Genomic DNA, 21552 nt, shown 5'->3' with positions numbered 1-21552 from the left:
GCCTGCTGAAGCTGGAGGAGGAAGGCTTCACCAACAGGCTCCACTTGATCAGGCATCCTGTAGTGGACCCCCAAACCACAAGTCTCCCTTTGTTGCTTCTGTCTCTGTCACCCACAGGCTTTCCATTTGCTCGTGGTTGTTCTTAAGGGACAGCTCTTCACACTCTATTCCTCCCTTGATGTAGAGGGCAGCACTTTCTCCCCTCCTTCCTCACCAGTCTCTTCTGAGCAGCTTGCAGCCATCAGTCATGGGAATCATCCCAATGGGTTTTGGTGACAGCAACTATGTCATGGTTTTCCAGTAGCACGGTGGCTTCCAACTCCTGCTGTTTATTTCCCAAGCTGTGTGTGTTGGTGTAGAGATACTTCAGCTGGGCAGCTGGTCTTGTCATCTTCCTGGAGGATAAATCCTTAATTCTTTTGAAGTATTTACCATTAGTCTTCCTGTTGCCTTCATCATCGTAAGGTTTCAAGTGTGCAGCAGGGTTAGGGCCCCCACTACCACCTAACTCTGTCCCTCTAACTCAGCTATGCTGTTCCACTCCTTGTTATCTTACCTTGCAAACCCATTATAAAGCTCTTGCAGCCACCATGCAGCAGCAGATGGTTTTGCACTGTCTGCTGTTGTTAATTGTCAGGTAACTTTTTCCAAATGTATCTACAGCTAATAAATAGAATCTTAGAATTAACCCCTTAAATACTTTAACCAGGGTAGGGGGAAAACTGGTTCATTAGTTAAAAGATGAAGCCAAACCCGTATTTTTATAAAGAACTGTTAAAGGGGAACAACCTAACACAGGTCCTTCGCTACCCTGAAAAATCTGAGAGTGTGATCCCAGTGACTCAGTGCTGAGCCAAGGAAAAGCAGATTGAAATCTGTAAAAGAATTCAGTAAACCATATAAACAGCAAAGGGCAAAACACTCTCTTAGTTAATATTTTCCATCTTATGGATTCTAGGAATACATAAAACTGAGAGGAGGGAATAAAGTCATGAAATGGAGCAGCACGTTGCTTGAACTCTCATCAAGACAAATCAGGAAATAAAGCAGGAGCTGAAAAAATTCCTACCTTCCACATCCCTGTGTGTCACTGCTCTCCTAATCAGGCACGCATACATCAGGAAGCTGTGGAATGTCATTGCTGCTACTTGCTCCTCAACCCTAACACATCAGGTGGTCACCCAACTATTCAACAGGGGCCTCTTCCACAGGACCCCCTTCTGCCACAGCCATTGGCATGGAAACTAGCACTTGCTTGCATGTAAAACAATAGCAGAAACGCTTGATTAAAAAATATTTTATTAGGAGTACAGTGTACCTGCAATGTACTTTATAAGGCATTTTCTATAAATGACTATTTCTACTATATATATATCTGGGTGTCCTGCTCATATTTTTCAATACATTAGTAATGTAATGAATAACACCTTTTAAAAAAAAAAACCTACATCTCTTTATTTAGTACATAAATGTTCAAGCAGTACAACAAGTAGCTTTGAGAGAGGTTTTAATTGCCGTAAAGCAGTTTTAAAAGTTCAGTTATCACTATTTCCCCTTTTTCCCCAATGAGCAATGTTTTAAAGCATTCCTTCTTAATAAACCAAATCTGACCGATGACGCCATTATGACCGCTTATTTTTCTCATTTCACTTATTGTCCCAGACCTTCCTGCAATGTACATACATCTCATTTTTGAACCACTCAGTCTCTGAAAACAGCACTTCTACGGTACGCCACAGCAACGGAGACCAGTTTCATGTTTCTCCACATACACGTGTACCTGCCTGCTTTCATTAGAGGAACACAAACCACTGCCTCACTAACCACTGCAGCACTTCTAACTCCACAGCCACGGGCCGACCTTACTGAAGGTTTTGCTGGAGGTGAAACTTGCATTTGGAAACAAATATGGAAAAAAACACAAACTCTATCAATCAAAGATCCACACACAATTACACTCAGTATTTGGGCAGGAGTATGGGCTGTTTGTACGTGTAAGGAGAAAGCACTTCAAGTTTCCTGGTTATTAAAACCTGTGGGGACTTTTTTATAATTTATGATGGGGGAAACATGGCAGATTTACCTGGGCAGATAGCTTATGGCACTTACATTACAAGACCAGTGAATATTTAAAAACTAACACATACTGCATTCCATGACCAACTTTTACCATAACTGTGCCTTAAACATTTATTACAACATTGTGATAAATAATATACACACCGTATCTCTTAAAATACCTTAGAAACCATACCTCAAGAATAGGGAGCCAGCTTCCCTATGCATTATCCTACACCGTGTCCCTACCCTGTGGTTTTGTTTTTTTTTTTCAATCTAAAGACAAATCTGTAAAACTGGATAACTACAGTAAGCAGCCTACGCTATTACACAATTAATGCAGTATTGGCATTAGACTTGCATAAATCTTACACGCCAGCAAACTTGTGTAAGTGACAGGCATACCATACATTCCCATCTTTGAGCTTGCTTGGGGCATTCGCAAGGGTGCTTGGTGCTGGGTCTCTTCACCAGGTCCCCATCACATCTACCATTTCCCAGGAATTGATGTTCCGCACTCATACCAGCGCACGTAGTTGATGTGAGTCTCCCCACCTATTTTTCCAAACTTGACAGGTTCCTGACGAACTGCCCTGAAAAATCCTAGAACAGAGAATGGAGTTTGTTTGCAGGAAGCCATTAGAAAGTACCTTCTTCTGCGCTCCCATGGAGCTTGCATATGATCCCATTAATGGCTAACAATACGCCACAGCCATCATTCCTTTCCTGCATTTCAGGTGAAACATACACACCATTAACTCTGGTTTGAATTGTCTTGCCACAACCAGGGAGTAACAGCAGCAACGTACGCCTGCTCTTCCCTCTGCTCCTGTCATGTACTAGAAACACAAGTTGCAGGTTGGTCTTTCACTTTCTTTTTTGTTGGTGGATTGTATTTGTATTTGTTTAGGTTTTCAAGCTAAAAATGAATGCAGTTTATGAATCCAGCCAGCTAAATCCAGTAGCTGGAAACAGATTGGCTTTACCTACCTCATAAGCTTATTTCACATTTATAAAATCTTCTTTAATAAGTGAATCTGATACTATTGAGAGGGCAGCTGTCCTGGCAATGCTGAACTGAACTCAGACAATTCCTTATTCAAGCAAAACTCCTTTACAAGTGTGGAACACTGACTGGGGGAGAAGTAAAGCCTAACCCTCACCCTAACCTACACCTACCACAATGCATTCATGCACTTTGGCGAGACGTTTTACAAACAAAGCACTAAATACATGAAGGTCTGGTCAATACCATCTTGAAAGCTATTCTGACTTTTTTTCTCATCAAAATACTCCATTACTTATTCGGCGTGCACACCTGTATCAATACAGACGATGTTCTTACAAGAGGGTGGAACGCATTGCAGTGGTAATGCTGCAAACAAGCAAGGCGGAGGCTCAGCTGACAGAACTTGCTTACACTTGAGCCTGGGGAACGTTAAAAAATAGGCAGGGCTGCCTGTAGGACATCCACACCCCGTCCCCTTAGACCAGAGCAGCATTTTGGGCACCCACCTTGAATTAGTGTATTCAGAATTACTGCAGCATGAATTATATTTTCCAGTAATAACTCTTTAGTTTCTCATTAGCACTAAACAGAGCTGTTTGATGCTCAAGTGATGATTTATGACATTTAACATTAACCTTGCTAGTTTCAGCACAACACTTCATGCCGCTATGCAAACTGAAAATTGCAGTTGGGTTTAAATATGCAATACCAAGTGTGAATAACCTGTTGGAATGTTTTAAACAGGAGGGAGGCTGTTTACTACCTCACAGAACCTGAGCCATAATGGTCTTTATTAAGTAAGTCATGGTTCATCTTAGAATGATAGAATCACAGAACAACTTGGGTTGGAAGTGACCTTAAAGTCCACACAGTTCCAACCTCCCTGCTGTAGGCAGGGCTGCCACTCACCAGCTCAGGCTGCCCCATCCAGCCTGGCCTTGAATGCCTCCAGGGATAGAGCGCCCACAGCTTCTCAGGGCAGCCTGTGCCACGGCCTCACCACACTCTCAACGAAAAATTTCCCCATGACATCTAATCCATATCTCTACTCGTATAGTTTAAAACCATTCCCCCTTGTCCTTCCCAGGTAAAAAGTTGATTTCCCTCCTGCTGATAAGCTCCTTTTAAGTACTGGAAGGTCACAGTGAGGCCTTCCCAAAGCATTCTCTTCCCCAGACTGAACAAGCCCTGCTCCCTCAGCCTGTCTTTGCAGGAGAGGTGCTCCAGCCCTCTGATCGTTTTCGTGGTCCTCTTCAGTACACAAGTCTAACAGCTCCACATCTTTCTTGTGCCTGGTGCCCCAGACCTGGATGCAGTACTCCAGCTGGGGCCTCATGAGGACAGAGGAGAGAGGGACAATCCTCTCCCTCACCATGCAACCCAGGATACAGTTGGCCTTCTAGGCTGCAAGAGCACGCTGCTGGCTCATATAAAGTTTTTTAACCACAATTTTTAATCACAATTTTTATCTTCAGCAATTTCTCATCTCTTCTGCCTGCAGAGCCGACAGCCCTTGTTCATTGCCCACCATGGCAGTGGGCCCTCAATTTACTGGCAAGAAAAAGAAACAGACAAACAAAGGAACTGCCAAGGACTGTTGCAGTGACATTCTTAAGGAATTACCGTCTTTGACTGGTAGATCATCTTGCTGTCCTGTCCTTCCATCTAAGAACGAGTCTACAAATTGGCAGTGATCTTCTCCATGGCCCCTCTGGTCTCCTATGTTATAGAATTTTCCTGAAAGGAAATAAGCAGCAAAGTTGAAAATCCATGTCCCGTTTAGTGAAGGCTGAAGCCACCCACCAGAGATTGATACTCTTAGCTCTGTAGGGAAGCCAAAGCGAATGCAACCATTCTTTACCTCTCAGGATCTGCTGCTGTAATTAGAACATTAAGTGCGTAGTGCAAGCGCAGCACTCATGGCTGTTGACAGCAGCACCCCACTCTGCCAAAATCCATGCTGGACATACTTTTCCCCTCCTTAACTTTCATACAGTAAGCAAAATTCTGTTACTACCTAGAACCTCATTCTGATTGTACAAAAAAATGAGATAAGTTTTGTTAGCAATGTTAATAGAAGGTTCCCTGTTAGGAAGTCCTGAGAATATTTGAAGAAGTCTTTATAGCCCACCTCATGACACATGCAAACCCTGTTCTAAAACTTTACAGTTTGTACGTGCAAGTGATATCCCTTAACTCATATATGATCCTGGTGTAGTAAATACTTATTCAGAACGTGAAATGGACCCATATAGTTCCTTGCAGGGCTGTTTAACAGGCCCCTTGACTGTAACTGAGCAGAAAAGAAGATCGTAAGTACCAAACAGTGTGTGCTGACATTACAGGCTGTCCTTAACCTGTTGAGGACTCCCAGTGAAGGAATTTTGACAGTGGTTTTTTACTTATTGATATGATTTGCAAGAAGATTTGCAAAATTCTGTTCAAAAGATGGAGGAAAACGTGTCGTCTTCACTTCCAAGGCCTAGACAGGAAACATCTTCAGATAAGATCAGCATTTTGTCTGATCTTTCACAGCATTTTGTGACGCATCCAGCTTCAGGCTGTGACTATTAAAGCAAAGGTGACAACTAAGGCTCAGTGCTTGGGTATAAGCTAAGCACAATGTCCAGTTGTTCATTAGATGTTGGGTCTCCTGTGGCCCTGAATCTGTGCCCACCTGGCTGTGTGACAGGTGGTGAGGTAGCTCATACTACTCCCTGAAGTTCAATTAATAACTAGCAGCCTACCAATAAATTCACTCTTTCTCGTGTTTCTGTGGTCTGATCAATACTTTGCCAAAAATTCTCACCTCCACTTGACGGTCTAGGTTTAGAAAATAATTTATTACTGTCTAGCTTTGGCTGCAAGCATATTTTTTCCCATGTGAGAATTGGTCAGTGGGAGTTCCTCTTGGTAAGTTTTTGATCTGAAGTTGAGAACATTCAGGCTGCCCAAAACTGCATGGTTGTTTTTCTTGTTTTGCCTTTTCTTTCCATGGCTGTTGAACATCACACATAGAATTTATCTTTTTCTCATGCCCAATAAATGCTTTTTTTTAGGTGGCCTGATTTTCTGGAATGCTTACTGTGACTGCTCTGGAGGACTGTTAAATGAGATCAGCAGTAGATGGTGCTTTATAGAACAGTCCTGGCATGTGTAACATGGATCAGCTTTTCTTCACTAGGGACAGAATAAAGCAGATACCTTACGGCCAACAAAAGAACAGTAACTTTCAGATACACACGGTCTTCTAGTCCACATCATAACTCATGCACAATTCAAACAACTGCCATACATCACTCAACAGCATTCTTGGTGACTATGAATTAAATTCATACAGTCCAATTCCTCGATAAAGGAACACTCTTTAAACATTTTGCTAACAAAAGACTACTAGATTTGTCTTTCGCTTTTGGGGATAGTAATTCTGGCATAATTTTTTCTCAGAGCTCCCTTGTGATGCTCTTAAGAAAATAAAATACCATTTTTATTCTACACATTGTGATTTCTTCAACAATAGAAGTACAAATTCATGCTAAAAACAAGCGTGCAGAGGTTCAGTTTTTGGTGGCCTTATGCAATGGTGTGCCCACAATGCACCCAAATATCAAGATCATTTTGCTGCTTCAACAGCAAAGCTGGGAGATACTTTCAGCATAACGTTGAATAAAGACCTTTTGCTCCTGGCACACTGCAGAGCTGGCAGTTCTAGCAGATACACTTCTCCTGGGCTTGGGAACATGACAGGACAGGGTATGACAGTAAAAAGCAGAACAGAGTTTGGCTTCAGATTGGAAATTATCCCTCTGAAATACGGAGGCCATGCCATGACAGCCTCACCTAGGAGATAGGTGGGAAAAAAATCACAGAACAGCTTTCCTCCTACATAAACATTTCAGTTCCTTCAAATATTGTGACAAGTGATCAACACTGTTCATAAGAATTCAAGTGCAAGAACCAAGCTTAGCAAGTATAATGAATACAATGTGGCTGTCATGGTCTTTCCCCAGCCAAGTTAAATTGCCATCCTTCCAGCAAGAACAAAACCAATCTAACAAAAATAGGAAAATGGGCTTCTGACATGTTACACTTTTATTCTAAGATTGAAGTAGCTTTCATTGCAGTGTTAATTCTCTTGATTTAGAGCTATAGCATAGTCCTGCTAAATTAGCACTGCCATTTCCTCTATTGGCTGGTTGTGTGATACACTACGCCTCATTGCCAGCTTCTGTCATTTGATCACAGCTGGTTAGTGCAGCAACAGCTGAATGAAAGATACCTCTGTTCAAAATCATCTTTTTATTCACATAATTGCCAAGGTATTACTTACGCATGAGGTACTGTACTTAGTATAAACGACTGGGCTTTCCTTCTTTGTCTGCTCATGGGGAAACAGTGATGGCAGCTTAATGTTACTTTGGCACAGGCTATCTTATGGTCCCTGTTCCCATTTTCATTCCCTGTTACCACACACAGAGACCACTGAGCCATGCTGTTGTGAGTTGCTGAGCTCAGAGATAGGGCAGTGTTAGGTTATGGAGGATGATCCAATCAGTCTCTCCTAGCTAACTCAGTTCAACATGATAAACATACTGTCTGCCTAACTTACATCCTAAGACATTAGCCATGTATGGGTTTTTTACATTCTTTGTGCTCTGGATCCTATACTAAAGCCATAATAATGGAGACATTAAGAAAAGACTTCATACAGAAGGAAACCAGGATCTTTGAAAGGATTATTAATTAAAATATCTCCAGATACACCTTTTGCAATCTCCATGAGAAACAAAGTTCTGCTTAACTATCAATCAAATGAAAACCAATACTACAGACTCCTTCTCTAGTTCAGACACTGGACATGTTACTTGATTCAGGTCTGAACTACCTCATTTGCTAATGACTGTGGGACACTGAATAGAACCTGAGAAACTAAGGACAGGAAGCTGCTGTTAGTAATAAAGCATAACACAAGAAAAAGGAGGATGACAACAAGAGATCAAAAACAAAAATGAGCAATGTGAAAACAAAAATGTCAAAGCAGGTGAGAGAAATTTGTCCACTAGAGTTGAAGTAATGTACTTATAAGTCCCATAGTAATAAAAGAACAAGAAGTTTATGAAATGGAATGGGAATGAACGCACTCTAACCCTGATCTAAAATTAGGCCCTGATCCTCTACTAAGAACTGTTACAGGTTATGATTTAAACACAGATTTAGTGCCATTATAGCATAAGCTAATGACTGTCAGACATCTGTTATCAGTTTTCTGTAAGATCCCCCAGGATACCAACAGGTGCTGTAAATCAGACAATGATGGTGGAGAAGTAACACTTGAGTCTGAAAACTCAGTATCAAACAATGACTACTGAGCACAAGCAGACTATTATTTATGATCAATCTGTCTAGGGACTACATTAATCATACTTAATCACACTTCAACAGTGCCCATCTTGTTAAGCCTCTTAGTTCTTCGTATTTTTGAAGGGTTTATAATGTGAACAACACTGATTTATCTTACCTGTAAGTGAATCGCTGAGGTATATCTTGTATCTTAACGAATTACACAGCTGCACACCTACAAACTTCTTATACCAGGTCCTTTTCACATACTGTTTCCCTCTGCATTCTGAGTAAGAGTCAGAATTGAATGGGATTTCAGTCCAGATAGCATCCTTTCCCACTGCATGAGAGAAATAAAGATACTAAAGTATGGCAGTTTATATAAAATCATATGTGACAAATATATTCTAATAAATAGAAATCTTGATGGAGCAGAAAGCACTTTGAAATATACTAGTATCACCTGTCACCTGCATTTTGAGCATAAAAGCTATGTCAGGGAAGCACTGAGTGCTCAGCTATGACTGATGCAGTGAACTGCTTCTGCTTTCTGTGTCAGAGAAGCCAGTTGGGAGCTCTCACTTATTAAGGGAACTCTGTCCTTCTGTTGCCAAAATTTCATTTACAATGTATGTGATGCAGTCATTGTTTCTATGTGGAATCAAGACAGGAAGGTCAACTTGCAGCAAAACACGTGATTAAAAAAATACATAAAAGTGTCATGAATCACGTGACAAAAAAAATAAATGCTGTCAATTTTGTCAGTGTTGTCCATTACAAATGCAGAAAGAGCTCAATTTGCATGAACGGGTCTCTGTTCTTCAAAAGCTCAGTCCACCTCCTGCTGAAGACAGCAAGTCTTACAAGTGGCGTAAAGCGGAGGTGGAGCAGCCCTTCAGAAGCAGGAATTTTTTAAAAAACATAATGGCAGATAAATAATATCCTCCAAGCTGTGTTCTGTTAAGTCACTTAAAAAGTGTGAAATAGCTTATTCATTTTGAAGAGTCTTTCCTTTGAATTAATGACAAAACTGAGAAAATATGAGGCCTTCTTTGGCTCATCTGTGTACATTGGTTTGAAGCCATCCCAGCTGCCATGGGAGCATCACATCACACTGATTGCATTCTGCTCAGGTAAACAAGCAGCCTGGCATGTATTCTGGACAAGGAATATGGATGGAAAGAATTAATTCAAGTGCAAAAGCTATTTGATTCCATAGCTCATTTAACTGGTACAGTACAGAAACTCCACCACCACCGTCCCCCTTAAAATTACACTATTTCTGAAAAAATTCCTGATCAGAAGACAGAATAATTTATACAAGGCTTACTTGAAATAGGCTCACTCACTCTTGGGTCCGCTGTGGATATAAGACAAACATTCAATCAGACATTGTAAAATTAGCATTCCCATTATACCAATGGAAAAGCATTGTCAAGTGATTTTCTACTGTTGACACAGGCTGCATGTGGTGAAATAGAAAGTGTTTTGGAAGCAAAGTTTACTTTCATATTGAATAGAAAAGAAACGTCACTGTGTGAAACTACAGCCAATGTTCTTCTAAAAATCTCACTTTTGGGACTTTGTGTTCAAATCAGGTTGTAGTGAAAACAGGAATTTAAACCTGTAAAATTCAATTCTACTGCACTTTTTTTTTTTTTTTTTTTTTTTTTCATTTCAGTTTGTATACTGAAATAAAAGAAAAAACCCACTTCTGTTACACTTGCCACTCAAGACTTGGCTACGATCTCCCAAAATGTGAGAAATGGATGTGTGCAATTAAGACAAAATAAAATGTAATGCTTCATTTGGCCAAGCTAAATAGGAGACAGAACATAAGCCTTGTCATTTGTGAAAACTGCACCTGGCATAAACATTAATTCAGTTTTGACAATCTAGGACTACAAGGAGTGTATTCATGGTTTTAAATACGTGTGGCTTAGTCTGAGGTCCTCCCTGCCTAATCCCTTGCTCAACTGAAACTCTCATCCATCAGTGAGCATTAGACCAGGACTATTATGTTATTACACCTGGCTCAAAATACAGATTAAGAAAGTCCTTTTGAAGAGGTTGAACCCATTTTTTTATTTATATGGTCCTTAAATACTATCAAACAGAAACTACTTTTACACAAAAGAAGACACCTAGCTTGTACAGAATCATTTAATGTCTACTGGAGTTAGCCTTACTGGGAGTTGAAATACAGAAAACAAGACAATCTCTAATTCTCACCTTTGAGTCAGACAGGAGTTAAGCTTGAGAATGAGCCAGTGTTCAAAACGGACTTGTGTATACCTCTTCAGTGTTTTCACAAGAGAGTAAACAGGGTGGGAGAAGACATACTGGGACACCAACTGTTCCAACTATTACTGCTCGATCATTTTTTCAGCCTTAAGATATCACTATTTATGACACAACAGCATTTTGAACAGGTAGCAAGTTGTGTACAAACACAGTAGCCCAAAGGAAAACTTTATGTCCCCATTTAGAACATACTAATGAGTTTGATAACTATAAAAATACCATGAACACTGATCTTAAAACACTGAACATTCTTTAAAGTTTGTTTCTTCACGGGAAACACCAGAAGATCTCTGTGTTCCTGCCTTTTTCTCTTCAGTATGACCATCTTATGCCCTCACCTTCTAGCCACTACTAATGCTGAGTAGTAAAAAGCCAATCTGGAGATCAGAAAGAGCAAGATCAAACTCACAAAATGAAGTAAGAGAACCTTTCATGTATCTCAAACAAATGGATTAAAGTTGGTTCACAAACATGGATAATAAAATTACAGTCAAACCTTTGGAAGTCTGTACCTGATTCAGTACTGAAAGCCACAACATTGCTACTCGGACCTTCACCAAGGGGGTTTCTAGGTTTCACATGGAATTCGTAACTGGAGAATAAAAAAAGCATCTGAATTAAAATTTTGCCTACCAACCATTTTCTCATATTCTGGAGCAAGCAAACTGCCAACATACACCTTGGTGCTATTCATTTCTTAGGGAACCCAAGGGCGTTGTTTCTTGCTTAGAAAACACTGAAGTGTTCTTTGTCCTAACTGTTCAAAGCCTCTCTGAACATGCATTTTACCAACCCTTTCCATAATTCTTTGCACAAATATTATTAATGCTTGATTTAATGCACCACTGGTTTAAGTCTCCTCTAGCATGTGCAGTTTCAGTTCTGGCAAAAGGAGCAGTTTAAGTGAGGTCAGAAACAATTTCATAGGGAGAGATTGAGTAAAGTACACTTCTATATATTTGCTCATTTTTAATTCATAAGAACACAAATCCAATGCAGTATCTCCCAGTCTCACCACCTCCAACAGATAAGGCCATTGTTGAAATGCAAGGTGAGGATCCGGTCACTTAAATAAATGTCAACAGCAAATATAGGAAATAATAGGAACATATTGCGTCACCTTAAATTTTCACAGTATCACCTTGAAACACCAGTCTATACTGCAGTTATCTCATGATTTCTCTTCCACATTGCTCTGCTGGGAACCAACCAAATGCTAATTCAGCAACTCAGCTGACATTCAGTGAGATGCTGTGGGTAAACAGCGATTCAAAGTTAGCCGCAAGACTAAAAAAGATGCACAGAAGACACCAGCCAGATGAGGCAGAAAAGAGGGCTACAGAGGAGAGACAAGACATGGCTATGATCTTACCTCTCCAGGCTGCAGGCTGGCAGCACCAGGGATTTTCTCACTGCTCAGCAGCAGCTCAGTTTCTCACCCAGTACCTGTGCTTACCTCTAGGAGCTCTGTGCCAAAGAACTGTGAAGCGTGCCTACACCAGTCAAAAGCACCCTCCTCATGCCTTCCCCTTGACTAGAAGCCATAATCTACCCTGTGCATGTCAGTCAGTTACAGATATTTTTCATATGCTCTGGGTGCTTGCATAGTGAACTTCTTTTAATAAATAACATTTTTTTTTGTATCAGCTAGAGAGATGCACAAGACGCAATGGGCTTAATAGACTAATGGCCCTAATAGACTAAACACAGAACAAAATGAGAATCCCAGAATTGGGACTGAGCTTGTGGTGTGATAGAGTTTACAGATGTGACTGTAAGTTTAAAGTCATGGTGTGTCTCTTCATAGAAAACCAAATGAAATCTCCCTTTTTGCGCATCAGGTGGAAGATCGGAAAAGTTGGAGAGGGACTCGTTATCAGGGATGTACTGATAGGAAAAGGGGTAATGGTTTTGAACTAAAAGAGGTTGGAACCTGATTAGACATTACGAAGAAATAATTAGCTCAGAGGGTAGTGTGGCCCTGCAACTGACAGCCCAGAGAAGTTGCGGATGCCTCATTCCTGGAAGTGCACAAGGCCAGGCTGAATGGGGCTCTTGTCTGTCCAATCTAGTGGGAGACGTCCCTGCCCATGGCAGAGGGATTGGAACTACTCAATTTTTAATGTCCCTTCCAAACTAAGCTATTCTAAGATTCTATGAATATAAAAATGTGTAAAAATATGGGTGCTTACTTGCTGCAATCTTATGCATTTCAGCACAAGCTACAAGTCTGGGGAGAATTACTTAGAGGTTCAAGAAGGTATGTAGGGCAAAGTTAAGAAAGGCAAATAGGAAAGCTGTAGAATGATTATCCCATGCCTATATCATAGCTAGATTTGATATTCATGAGAAACTGCAGCCTTTATTCCATCTTTATATCTGTGCACCCGTGATGCCAAATATTTTGCTACCTAATATACGTAGCAACCTAGCTCTCTCACACCTCTAACCTCTTTAAGACTGATGTCTTAGACACTTAGGAGAGGACTAGGCCTCCCAAATCCTTCCAAACTGCGTAAGACAATAAAAGTCATTGTACAGATTAAATGGACTTGACTCAACAGTAATTACTGTGCAGAGCACATTTTTCCACCATAGGAAATCACTATTCCACATGGAACCTTGGCAGATGTAACTGTTCCTGCATTTTTCAAATCATGCAAAAGGAGAAGATGGAAGACTGCAGAACAGAGAATATCTGAAGAAAGGTTTTCATCATAATGCTGAGGACTGGAGGAGTCGAGTCCATTCCTGGGATATAAGGTCAACAGGTTGTGAGGTGCCTGTGGTTAAATAACAATCATGCAGGACTGTTTCAATGTACTGAGCTTCTCTTTCTCTGGAGAATGTGCCAGAGTTGCTGTGTCACCACACATAACAAACAAAACTAGGTTAACAGCAGGAAACATTTACTTCAGCAAATGATGCTTAGCTTGTTTGAGGAGTCTCTCTCTTAACCAGGCTAGTAGAACGGCCAAGAGAAAAGAGAAGTGCTTACAAGTGACTGTGGCATCAACAGAAATTTAATTAAAAAAAAATGTCAGTTTTGTGATAAATAGTACAAAAAAACAAAAAACAAAAAACCCTCAAGGCTTTTTCTGTAGGTTTCTTTTTTTTTCATCCCTATTACCTTCAAATTCCTATCCTAACAGCATTGCAGGTTTCACTGTAGTTCTCATCTTTTGACCCTTGCTGTTAACAAAAACTTATCTATATGCATCAGGAAATTTTTCTCTTCTATGTCGTTAGCACATTTTGGCTAAGTGCAATACCACCTAGATAATGATAATGACATGAGCAGGTGGTATGGATATTGCTATAAACTTTCAAAAAGGTTCTGGCTTCCAGTTGGGATTATTTAGCCTAGAGAAGATAAGGCTCTGTGCAGACCTTACAATGGAGGCTTTTCAATATTATAATGGAGGCCTTCCAAGGTGGAGGCCTTCCAATATTTAGAGGGGGAAAACTAGGGGAGGGATTTGTTATGATATAGTGTAGTGACTGAACAAAGGGTAATGATTTAAATTCATTATTTAGATTGAGATTACTATTAAGAAGAAATTCTTAAACACGAGGATGGTGTGGCACTGAAGCAGGTTGCCCAGAGAAGTGGTCATCCGTGGAAGTGTTGGATGGGGCTTTGGGCAAACCTGGTTGAGTGGGAGGTATCTCTGCCCAGAGCAAGGGGCTGGAGCCAGATAATATATAGGATCCCTTCTAACCTAAAACATTCTATGATTCTACTGTTCAGTAGAGGTATGAAGACTTACTCGGCATGGCCTTTGAGTAAATTAATTATGACATTCTCTTTTTTGTTTCATACCTTTAAACATGAAAAAAACAAACAAACAAACAAAAAACCCAGAACAGTATATCCTACATATATGCTACAAATTTTATCTTTACTTCATGGTTTTTGTTTTCTCTCTCTTTCTCTCTTTTTTTTTTTTTTGGTGTTCTTATGTGTATTTATTTTTATTAGGTTTTATTTCTGCATTTATATTTCCTCAAGAAACATTATGGTTGGAAACATACTTTACTTTACCTAGGGATACAATCTAAACCAAAAGTCCAAAAAGACCCCTCCAAATGTACTTAAAAAGGAGAAAAGTATATTTGAAATGATCAAACTACTCAACCAGAGAAAAGATCAGAACCTTTTCCTGTGGAATGCAAGCATCACAGCCTTTTTGTTTATTAATAATATTTTTTGGAATAAAATCTATCACCAATAGACTGAGGGGACACACCCCCCATTTTAATGACTATCTGAATTTCCCCAGGGTTACTTTGGCACATCTCTGACTAACACAGCAGAACTGCAGTCTTCATATTTTCCTTTATTACCTTCCAATTACTGCCAATACAAACATGCATGAGAACTTGTTTTCAACAATATTCAGACTCTTTTTTGAAGGCTTGTATAGTAATTAGTTCTGCAAAGTTTCCTGGACACTAGTGACATATTCTATGAACCTAGCTGCCCTTAAACAAACCCCCAGAATGAAAGAAAAAATATACACTTAATTTAAAAAAAAATATTTCAAGATAGGGCAAAGATAAACAAAAATGACCTATTTTGGCAGGAGAACCAGCAGAAACAGGAAAGTAAAAATGAAACCAGATCAGGTGATATGGAGACTTAGAAAAATTAGATCAATTTTAAGCAGTTAAAAAACTGTTAAAAAATATATAAAGGCAAAATTCCTTTGGAAATGAGAAAGTAAAAGCAAAAAAGAAAAACAACCAACCAACCAACCAACAAAAAAAAACCAACAACAACAAAAAAACCCAAAACAAACCAAACCAAACCCAAAAAACCCCAAACAAACCAAAACCCAAACGAAAACCCCAAACGAAAACCCCAACATCTGTTTTTAATATTTTAGGTAAGGAAAGATCCATTAAAAAGTGAAGCTGATCTTAACGATGGAGATAATGGAGTTGAACACCATCATTACTATGCATGAGACAAAATGAAGGAATCAAAAATCATACTAAGCTCATTTCTATGTCAGGTCTCTCTAGGCTGATTACAAGCAAACATCTCAATTAAGGAAATGCTGAAAAATCTGAATAATTGGCTTACTTTGCTAGATGCTCACTTGGCAGATCTTGCTTGACTATTATCATAGGAGAAATTACTGCAGTACTTTCTCTGTTTAAGGGCAGTGTAAAATTAAGACAGACAAAAAGCACAAAGAATGGGCTTCTGGGTATGCCAGTGAAAATAAGAGTTCCAGTGGGGGCAGTCTTATAAACAAACTCAAATATATGAGATCTGTATGACAAGTTAGATGGAATGTTACAGGTCTCCTCAAATGACTGCTTGGAAAATAGACTGAAATTGTTTTGACCAAAATGATAAATCCTGTGGTTTGGCTTTGGATATTTTCCAAGTAGAGTAGATGGTGCACTTCTCAAAAACCTGCTCTCAGCATAAAAACTGTGAATTTTCCATTTGGGGGGCAAATATTAAGCTGACAACATAGTTCATACTAGAACATTCTTTTCTCTCTCTTTTTTCTTTGCTAAGAAATAATTGATAACATACAAAACATACAAAAATATCTCAGTCTGCATTAAAGAATATGAGCAAAGTTAAGATTAATATGATCAGAAATTACTCGCATAAGAAGAAATCGTACAATAATTCAGGTTGGAATGGAGGTCTGAAGGTCTATCTGATCCAGGCCTCTTTTCATTACAGAGCCAACTTAAAAGCTACGTGAGGTTGCTCAGAGGTTCACAAACAAGCTCACGGTTACTCAATGCTTGAATGAACTAGAAGAAAGAAGGATGAATGGAGTTGAGCTATTTAGCTTTGTTTAATGAGAAGGACTAATTGAAGGATAAAGACAGTAAAAGCTGCAGAAAATTTGGTGTGGGATGTGTGACAACAGAGGGATGACTGAAATGTGATCTGAATCTATTCTAGAATTCTTGAAAATAATGTGAAAGATAATAATAGCTACCTTCAGTATAAAGTTGTACATGTGATTATTAGCTCACAGGAGCACATCTATAACAGAAATTCTTAAGCAGAAGACATTTGTAAAACAAGAGAAAGATTTCATCTTCGAGCACAATTAGATGAAGTGGGCCTGTAGGAAAGCTGGAGAGGGACTTTTGATAATGGCATGCAGTAACATGACAAGGATAAATGGTTTTGAACTGGAAGAGGGTAGATTTAGACTAGATATTAGAAAGAAATTCTTTACTGTGAAGGTGGTGAGACACTGACACTGGAACATGGTTGTCCAGTGAGGCTGTGGATGCCCCTATCCTGGAAGCATTCAAGGCCAGGCTAGATGGAGCTTTGAGAACCTGATCTAGAGGGAGGTGTCCCTGCCTATAGCAGAGGGTTGGAACTAGATGATCTAAAAGGTCTCTTCCAACCCAAACCATTCTATGATTTTATGATTCCATGGTAACTCTCTGTGTAAGAATTATCCATAGTCTTTTAGCTTGCATTATGTACAACTTTTGAGATATTTCAGGTAAAAGCAAAATACTTGATGAAACTAAACAGAAATCTAGATCCAGAGTATGTGGAGTCAGATAACAGCTTAATGCCAGGAGGAGGAGCAGTTTCAAGAACTCTGACCAACCATATTATGTAAATCACAATTAATACTTTCCAGGTCGCTAAGATAAACAGCAGCTTTCTAAGATGTGATAGTGAAATACCTCAAGCATCGTGTTTGGCAAATCTCCAGGTGAAAAAGACATACTTGTCCTATAAGGGAAACTCTTTAAATAAATGCCACTGCCAGGCATGCTTTACTAAGAGAGAATGGAATAGATATAACGTCCCCTTTTTTCTGGAAAAATGTGCAGGAATCTCAATGCTCCAAGGAAATCAAACCATACAGGAGTTTGTAGAAGTCTTTTTTTTAACAAGCATTTGTGTGGGAAGCAAATGACTGTGCCTCAAATTTATTTAAAGGGCATATTTCCTCACATTCTGACAGATTTTTAATTTCTACTCTGATCTCAAGTCCAGATGTGTTGTGATCAAGTCACCAAAAAGGAATAAGGTTGGCATATAAGACAAACAGGAAATATGAAAAACTTCCAGAAACTTCATTTATTTAGAAATAGCTCTCATAAGTTGCTGTTTGTCTACGAAGATTCATTTTCATTTCCATATTAAGATGGTATGAATGTCTGAAAAACAAGTAGCTGATAACTGCACTGCTAATGAGAACTCCATTTCTCTTTTGGCAAAACTATTTTTTCTGGATCTAGTCACTTTTCAGGTAAATGGCCATTATAATAATCCTCCTTTTCAGAGAAATTTGTATCCTGTTTAACTTCCACGTTTATAGTTACTGACAGCTGCAACCACACAAGCAATTTTTCAAGAGAGACTGAGTCTCTCATTGCAACTGTCTTCCTAGCACAGTCCAAATTTCTTAAATACTCCAAGTCTGGCCATTATCTCCTCATCTGTAAAAGCTGTCTTCCTCAATAGGGGTGCCTGGCTTACTGCAGAGCTTTCCAGAGGTAGCAGTATGATCTACTTGAAAGAAGAATGCAACAGAAAAAAGGAACAGCATGATCTGTCAGACACAGATACACTCAGTTTTTCACAGCTGCCTGCTCTGTCCCCTTTGCACTGATGATTTGTTCATGTTGCTTCGGTCCTCCTGGATGTGGACAGTTAATTCTTTAGCTTCTGGCCAGGCATTAGCATATCCTATCTGTTTTACCTCAACAGGACAAGGGGGGGGCTACCGACCATTTTGTCATGTAAAGCTCCTCAAGGCTAAACATCTGGAGAATTACAGGCTTGAACTGTAGTTCTGCTGCCATAGGAAGTTTCTGGTTAAAATTTACTGAGAGAAACTGAGATTCAACATTCACAGTCATTCTTATTCCTTTTGGCAGTTCTCAATTTAGATCTGCCCAGATTGGATCGATCTTGAACTTTCCTCAGCTCTGGAGGCACTGAATCTTCAGAGCCGCATATGGGATTCACACAGCATCACTGATGGCTTCAGGAAACTTGGAAAAACTAGAATCTCAAATTCAGCTCGTCAGCTTCTCCAAAGTGTTGCAGGGCCAAGAGGTTCTTTCCTAGCTAATTCACTTTCTGCTACTGAGCATCTCTTTCCATATACTTGCTAGTAGTTTTGTAAATGTTGGTCCTTTGCAAGACAGATTTCTTTTTCTCCTCCAAGTTTTTTTCCAGCTCCACCTCTTCTACAGCTCTTTCTTTTAAAGCTAGTTATGGAAAAATCCACTTCCTGGATTTAATGTATTACTTGATGAAATTGCAGACATTTCAGGGACTCTGTTAATTACTTTATTCAGTTGTGTTTCACTGTGTGTCTCTCCCTTCTATTTTCAGTCACCTTTACCCACCTGGCCATTTACATAATCAGTGAGCAATCAGCTCCTGACAAATAGGAAACCTTTGTTGTGAACATACGTTTTTCTTTGCAACACTGACACTGTCTACACGATGCCAGTCGTCTTCAATGACTTTCTTACTTTTCCTGAACTTAACGTGCCAATAAGCCTGGATTCAAACAGCAACAGTAATAACTTCTTGTCCTTTTGAGTCTTCAAAATTAGGAAACACACATTTTGAAACTGCAATTTAATCAAGCAGAACTGCACAGAGGACTTCACCTCCTTGAAATCCTGTGGGACTGAAGGGACATGCAGTACTGCAATTCACATAAAATATTTTCAATTTTGGATGATGGCTTCCTGAATCCAGAAATACTTGCTGCCTTTCTCTTTTGAGAGTGGGAATGGAGATTATAACCATCACCTCATCAGGGTGAAGGTACTCCTTTTTATCCTAAGACATCATCTGCCTGTTGGTCCTGATCTCATATTAAGTTTATTTAACAAAATCCACACTACAAAAGACAGCTGGTCTCCATGGTCTCTGCTCTGCTCTTGCTCCCCACATCTTCTCATAGGTACTGGCAGAACTGTTACAAATTAAAGTTAAATAAACCAGCTTATCTATTTCCCACAGTTCCTGTCCTCCTTATGACCTTTCCAAGAGTTCTAGCTGGTTCTGCCTGCCTCCATCTTGCATCCTTTCTGGAAAAAAAAACCCACCCCAAAACAGTTATCTGAAGATGGTTTTCAAGAATGGAACTGCCTCATTCCAAAGCAGAGATTAAAATAGAAGCGAAAGCACAAGCAGCAGTGCCCACTGTCTTTCTTTAGCTGCTAGTCCAGAGATCTTTTGCTTTGCTGTCTCATCTCAGCCTCCTCATTTGTTGATGAAATGGAGGAAACTAAGGCTTGGTCTCCAGCACCAGTTGTATTGCTGAAATAAGTGACAGAACAACATATTGTCAATTCACCCTTTCACAAGCAGTGTGACTTTAGGAAATAACAGAATAATTTCCCTTAGGAAATAACAGAGATAATTGTGATTATCAGCATTCTAACCGTATTTTGAGTTTTGGAGTCTCTCAAAGTTTTGTTGTTGCTGTTTTTTAATTTATTTATTGTTTGGTTTTGCTTAGCCTTTCTTTTCTACTTCCTTTCCTCTTCACTTTCTGCAACAGCTCCTTATTCCTCCTTCTGGAAGCTGCTGGTAAAAGTAGGTGAGCTAAAACCAGTGTGCCAGATTAATCCATGTCGCCTAAAAGTTAAACTTTGTGATGGGTTCTGCACAGAATTTTGTGCTGTATTACAAATTTAATGATAGTAAGAGAAAAGGGGAGTGTATTTGTGATGGAAAAATATGATTACCATAGTCAAACGGTTGTACAGAAAAAAACACTTGTCATTCACTAACTTTACAATGCAATAAATGAACAACAGAAACACAGGACACTGCTTTTCTCCCCCTCTCCCCAGACCATACATATTTTATCGGAAATTTCCTAAACATTCCTCAGAACTGCATTATCTGTTAAAAGGAAGCAATATACAAGCATACCTTTTCCTATCAGAGCAGGATTAAAACCAATTTGCTCTAATACATTATAAGTATATGTATTATTTGAAGTAACTGTTCTTACATTTATACATATAATACATTTTCATTTGAAGTAGAACTTAGCAGACAGTCTAGATTAGTTGAATTAACTTAGAAAATATTCTTATTTAATTACCTTGTGTCAGGTTTCAGGTTTTCCACAGTAGAATGCGTTTGATTTGTAGTGATAATTGACTTCTCCTTTTCACCATCAGTCACTCCATTTTCAGTTGACACAACCTCATACTCTGCAAAATTACCGTAAAGAGAAATTTGCTGAAATAGTAGCTCTAGCTTGAGCATCTTTATTGCTCTCTCTTTTCTCATCTTTTTCTCATCTTCCACTGTCTAACAGGCTGCATGGATGTCTCATGTGAACAAGTCTGGGCATCATTATTCTAAAACAGCTAGAAAAACACCTGAAGAGTTCCAATTACACATTGATGAGTGTCTAGTCCCTCATCTTTTCTCATAATTTAGTTGAGGGACAGAGGATATTCAACATCTCACCTCTGCCAAAGGCATGCTATTGACAGAATTCTGAACACAAAGAAGTTTAAATATCCTTTTGTCTGAATGAAGAAGAATCAAAAATGGAATTACAGTTTCTAAATGCTTAAACCTTGACGAAGCTAAGTTTTTAAGATTTCCACACTAATTTTGGTTGTGCACTTAGGGAATATGGCATTTTAGAATTTTGTATATTACTTATAGAGGCCTATTACTTTCTCTTTATCTCACTGGTATGTACCACCAAGAGCAAGTCATGTGGTTGGGAAGAAGATAACCTTCAACAAGTGATATGGTTTAGTAGCTTGTGGTGGCAATGATGATGAGGAGATGGTTGGACTAGATGATCTTATAGGTTGTTTCCAACCTTGTA

General features: G+C 39.3%; 1 protein-coding gene across 4 annotated transcripts in view; it reads right to left on the bottom strand.

The window, feature by feature from the left end:
* Positions 1 to 1281: 1281 nt before the first annotated feature.
* The window catches only part of LOC122177821 (ABI family member 3 binding protein), a 119868-nt gene continuing 99597 nt past the window's right edge, over positions 1282 to 21552 (bottom strand). For all 4 annotated transcript variants that reach the window (XM_042867558.1, XM_042867559.1, XM_042867560.1 and 1 more), the window contains 6 exons: positions 20806 to 20917; positions 11224 to 11303; positions 9738 to 9767; positions 8586 to 8747; positions 4691 to 4804; positions 1282 to 2661 (listed from right to left, as the gene is read on the bottom strand). In XM_042867558.1, coding sequence (XP_042723492.1) covers positions 2546 to 2661; positions 4691 to 4804; positions 8586 to 8747; positions 9738 to 9767; positions 11224 to 11303; positions 20806 to 20917 — 614 coding nt within the window. In that variant the 3' untranslated portion in view covers positions 1282 to 2545. The remainder of the gene's footprint in view (positions 2662 to 4690; positions 4805 to 8585; positions 8748 to 9737; positions 9768 to 11223; positions 11304 to 20805; positions 20918 to 21552) is intronic.

Source organism: Lagopus leucura, unplaced genomic scaffold (assembly GCF_019238085.1).
Source record: "Lagopus leucura isolate 7727_CA_CO unplaced genomic scaffold, USGS_WTPT01 Super-Scaffold_100001, whole genome shotgun sequence".
Taxonomy (NCBI): domain Eukaryota; kingdom Metazoa; phylum Chordata; class Aves; order Galliformes; family Phasianidae; genus Lagopus; species Lagopus leucura.
This window is presented reverse-complemented; position numbering and strand designations above follow the sequence as displayed.